Raw genomic sequence first — 5,407 nt, forward strand, 5'->3', positions numbered from 1 at the left:
TAAATCATATGTTATTTATGTTTTTGTTAAATGACTGTTTGTACACAATTCATAACATGTTCAAAGTAGTGCCAATCTTTAGTAAATTAAAGCCTTGTTCTATTAAGGTAGGCCCTAATTACTTTCATTTCTATTACAATGAATAGCCTAAATTGCAATAATTGAGTTTTTAAGTATTCAATAAAGATAGGCCAGCTGATGTGACAGAGAGAGAGAGTCAATGGGACAGTCCCCATACCAACAATACAATTTTAAATTGCGAACCACTCCTTTTCCATGTGCATTGCTTCTTCACACGTATCGTCATTCTCATAGCATCTGTTTATTTGTTAGTTTTTTTCTCTCCTCTTATTCATTTAGTTTTATATTTTCTTTTCTTATTGCTCTAATTATTTTAACTCTTGTAGTAAATTACAAATTGTGTGTACTAAATTGTGTACAGTAGACTCTCTCTTATCTGGACTCCTCGGACCGAGGCCAGTCTGGAAAACCGTTTTTCCGGCTAAACCGACGTCCCCAAAAACTCGTTAAAACGGACCTTTAAAATGCATACTATATATATATTTGACTTACCTAAATTTAGGAGAGCATTGTATGTACACACGTGATTGTTGGTCTCAAATCTTTCCCAGGAGAACAGTCGTTTCAATAAATAAATACTTTGTCTAGGCAATATAAATTGTATCGACAGTACAATTAGGTTGAGTAGGCTATTAAATAAAACTCTTTAAATGTTGATGCATTTTCCATCGAAGTCTTCAATAGGGTAGATTGGATTTTCAGTAAATATTTGTTTTAATTTTTTTTTATTCTTTTAATTTTAGGTTTTGAATATTAGTTGGTAGTTTGTTAAATACCGCCTACTTCCTGCCAATCTAGTCCGGTTAATCCGATGTGCTGATAAAAATTGTCCTGTTAAAGAGATGTCATTTCCGCAGAGAGTAGTCCGGTTAAGAGGTGTCCGGATAAGAGGGAGTCTACTGTACTACCATTGACTAACCAACTTAAGTAGGTAGACTTCTCATCCCATTATAAATTTTGAAGCCCATTCTTCGTTTCTAGTTCATGTCCGGTGACAATGATCGCTGTTGTCAATGAAATTTTGTTTCTATTATATTTTAGGGCTAATTTAACAATTTGTGCCTAGTAGTCCGGAAAAACGGGAAAGCCGGGAATTAGTATTGAATTTCAAAATGGTCTTGAAAAGTCGGGATTTAGTCTTTATTTTGATATCAAAGTAGGGAATTTTCATGATTTTGCCGCGATAGCGCAAGACGATCACGTTTAGGTGACTGTGAAAGGCAATGATAATGATGTCTACACGGCCGCGAGGGATGTTCACGATTTATAGGTGATGTTGGGTTAGGTTATGGCCTGCGGCGGGTAGGTTATCATAATTTTTTTGTGACTCATCTGGTATCATTTGATTCATAACAAAACGAGGAAAGTCCTACAAACATATTTATGATAACCCGACCTAACCTAACTGCGCTGTAAAATAATTGGCCTCCGTTCCGTATAATACGAAAGTAGGCTACCCAAAAAATATTGGTAGGTAACCAACAATTGATACAAAAAATATTGAACATTGATAGAAAATCATTGATGTACTTCCAAAATATCGATTGTCGATAGTCATCCCTAGAGCCGCGTTTATACCGGAGATAGGAATACATCTTTACAACAAATGTCCCTAAAAACCCAAGAAACATTACTTTTTGAACGGATATATTTTGATGTTGGAAACAGTTTTTTAGTGTTTACAACAGAAATCAGTGACGGTTCCAGAGAGGGGGCCATTTTAGCTGTTTTCTAAGTTAGGTTAGTCTAGACTCAAAACAGAGCAACCGCCATCACAGAGGATGTCTACCTGACTACCACACTGACATTTCTACAAGTATTCACTCAAGAAGACATGTGTGTTCAAGTGCATACATCAACAACGTCGCAGTGTCGCATGCGCACCTGCCCGGCTTGAAAATGTCGTACAGATACCATCTATAGGCCCTATTATAACTTAATAAGGAGGATGCTTAATACTCCCCTGGATACTGGCTCGCATAGTGGTGGAAAAACAGGCCGTGCCCACCATTCGAAATGGTGGGATTCTGAGGCCGGCGGGTCATATGAACCTCTCTCTTTTACACAAACATAAATTCTCTCAACCTGCTCTGCTATACACTTATTTGTTAAACATAAAGATTTCAAATTTATATATTTTTTTTAAATACAGTGCTTATTACTGTGTAGTTAGTTTGAACCTTAACATATTTTTGTATAGTTCATTTAGGCAAATTAAGATTGATGGTAGTTTTTAAACACCACTAAAAACCTCAAAAATGTAGTAAGCCAGGAACTTTATTATTTTCTGAAACAATCATTGTTGAAGGAATACAATGCGTGTCGGCATTATGAAACAAAACATTTAAAAATAGATAGGCTAGGTGAAATTACAGGGCCGGTAAGAGCAGAAAAAGTTGTATCACTAAAAAGAGAAGTTTTGCACTTAAACTCTCCTTTCAGATTAAAAGAGATTAAACTTTTTCTTCGTCAGAGTGCTTAAAATGTTACTTTGTAAGTAGGCTATAATTTTTCCCCGGACCCCCCGGTAGTTGTGGCCATGCTGGCCTAGAATTAGAATACCCCCCCACACCCTCAATAGAATGGCCCCCTCTGAAAATTAGCCCTGGAACCGCCCTTGACAGAAATTTTGTTTTCCACTAGGCCTAGATGTCGGTAAAGTTAGGAAAAATTTGTTTCAGAACAAATGTGTCTTGATGTTTCTGTACTTCTATGATATTCAAAACACTTCCCCGCACCTATCAACCACGACGTGACTTAGGTGACTGACCTTGAGTGGGCTTGAGTTCGGTGATTAACTTATGTTTTCAACAAAATTAAAGAACGGTCCACTATTTTTTGTAAACTTTTGTTTTAGAAACTTTTGTTTCAGAGGGTACAGTTTCTTAACTGGGCTATGATAATATTGATTGAAACTATCAAATTGAAAATATTGATTAATAATCGATATTTTTAAATATATCAATTATAAAATAAAACTATCATAACCTAACCTAACCAACCAAACTTGCTGATGGTTAAAAAATCGCATGAAGGTTTACTAATCGAATCGATAGTTTCAATCGATATTAGCATACTTAGCCCAGTTGAAACTGTACCCCATAGATGGATAAAACCACAGAAAATGTACTACTATAACCCAGAATGCCAACCGCATGACAAAAAGCATTAAGCGTTTTGAGACAGCTTTGCCTGTCAATCCGTAGGCAGCGCCACCAGCGTTGCTATGTTATTGCATGGCAACGGTGGTGGCGCTGCCTACGGATTGACAGGCAAAGCTCTCTCAAAACGCTTAATGCTTTTTACCATGCGGTTGGCATTCTGGGTTATAGTAGTACGTTTTCTGTGATAAAACTAAGATACTTAGACCAAGCCTACTAACTTAGTGCAAAAACAAGCAAGGTACAAGTTGTTACATAGGCCTATTTGACATAATCTAGGATAGCCTAGATAGTATTATCAAACTGCCTGTGGTTAATAACTGATGTAACATGCAAAAGTTAAATGTTCAAGCTAAATCTTTCAAGTTAATGTTAGGATGACTAGATTGTCACATTGCTAATGCTATAGCAGACAACATAACCTAAAATACATTTTAAATTATAAACACATTAGGGGTAAAAAGTGCGAGATAAACACTAGAATTGTAGTTAAATTACTTACGAAAGCAATAAATTATATGTTATGACGAAAAGAACCCTTAATTATGAATGTGACTTATTATATTTCAATTAATTAATCATCTTACCTCTTGGCAAACTCGTTCCTCGGACAACAAACGTGTAGAATGAAAGAGTTTGACTTTTCAGATTTTTGTCTTTATACGCCTCTGCTTTCTGCTTTGTTTCTCTTGGCAGAACACGTTTATGTTTCCTGTTCCTACGTAACAAAATCAATAATCATAGAAAAGAACAAGTACAGTAGATAGAATGCGATAAGCATATTGGCATAGATTAAACATAATGCTTTCTAGTTGTTCTATAATGTTTTTTAAATATATTAAAATTATAATTATTAAATTATTGTTATAATCTTAACTGATTGTATTTTGTAAATGGCATTGCCGTGGAAAATAAAAATGAAAATGAAAATATTTTTTAATAAGGGATGGATTATAAGCTTAAATGCAGCACAAAATAAGATAAAAATGAGGATCAGAATTGTAAAGATGCTTTGTTATGGTACAAGAAGGTGAAAGCATAGATAAAACGGACTATGTTTTATCCATGGTGAAAGGTAAGATAATGTATTGATCTTGATTTTGTCAGTGTCTCCACACCCACAAAAATGCCTATGTCTCTTCATTATTGTTATTACTGTTTGCACTTTTGTTGTTATTTAGTCATCACTCATCAACTCAATAGCTGTATCACAAAAATTTTATTATTATCCTGTTTGTAATGGTTTGTCCGTCAAATAAATAAATGAATAGGGCAGTAGCACCATAGACAAAAGTAGCACTTACTACGCTGTATCCATATATAGATCCCAAAGTACCCATGAACTTTTTGAGAAAACTACAAGTCACAACTTTCCATATACCTAATATCTCAGCTATACTTATTTGTTTGTATTAGTGTTTTCTGTTTTGTTTATTTCAGCTTAATTTAACCAATCAATAGTTTTTCATCAATACTTATGAAGTCAAGGGGGCTGAAGTTTGTGGGTAACAGCTAGTTGGAACTACGCAGCATTTCCCCATAATCAAGAAACAAAATACCGAATAAATATAGTGTACAAATCTCACTCACTATGTGCACTATGTGTTGCTTCGAGGTCAGGGGGCAGTAAATTGGATTCTCAGATTTTTATCTTTCACTCACAACTTTTGCGTTTCCTTTCAGAATTTGGTTTGGCACTTCAAATCCTTAACCTCCTTGGACACGTGAATAGTGCAACTAATAGGAAAAGCGGCTCTTCCATGTCATATTCAATAATTACCACTATATAACTAACTATGTACATTAAATTTTACTACAACGGGAAAACCTCCACAACATAGAGGTAGCTTATTTACCGTAAAATCATATAGTAAACTGAATATTAACCAAAATCTTAAAATAATTATAGCATAGGTTAAACACACTCTCTTAGATCTACGGCCGCCTTTAACTACAGTTCACAAGTTGCTTAGTCAATGATAATTATTAACCAAAATCAACAAAGAACTATGAAACTGCATGTTTAAAAAAACCTGCAGAGTGCTTATAGCAAGCAAAAGTAAAAACAAAAATAGCATGAGACTGTAAAACCATAGATAAAAGGAGTATAGTATAAAACATGAGTCAACATGACATGCCGCACGCAAGCAAACGGAAACCAAACA

The 5,407-nt window shown here is 34.9% G+C and overlaps 1 protein-coding gene across 4 annotated transcripts in view; it reads right to left on the reverse strand.

The window, feature by feature from the left end:
* Positions 1–5,407, reverse strand: part of LOC128988384 (probable elongation factor 1-delta) — a 35,105-nt gene that overhangs the window by 24,660 nt on the left and 5,038 nt on the right. For all 4 annotated transcript variants that reach the window (XM_054409632.1, XM_054409631.1, XM_054409630.1 and 1 more), the window contains exon 2: positions 3,830–3,960. In XM_054409632.1, coding sequence (XP_054265607.1) covers positions 3,830–3,960 — 131 coding nt within the window. The remainder of the gene's footprint in view (positions 1–3,829; positions 3,961–5,407) is intronic.

Source organism: Macrosteles quadrilineatus, unplaced genomic scaffold (genome assembly GCF_028750875.1).
Source record: "Macrosteles quadrilineatus isolate MER2022 unplaced genomic scaffold, UCM_ALF_1.0 Scaffold_3__2_contigs__length_128488019, whole genome shotgun sequence".
Lineage (NCBI taxonomy): Eukaryota > Metazoa > Arthropoda > Insecta > Hemiptera > Cicadellidae > Macrosteles > Macrosteles quadrilineatus.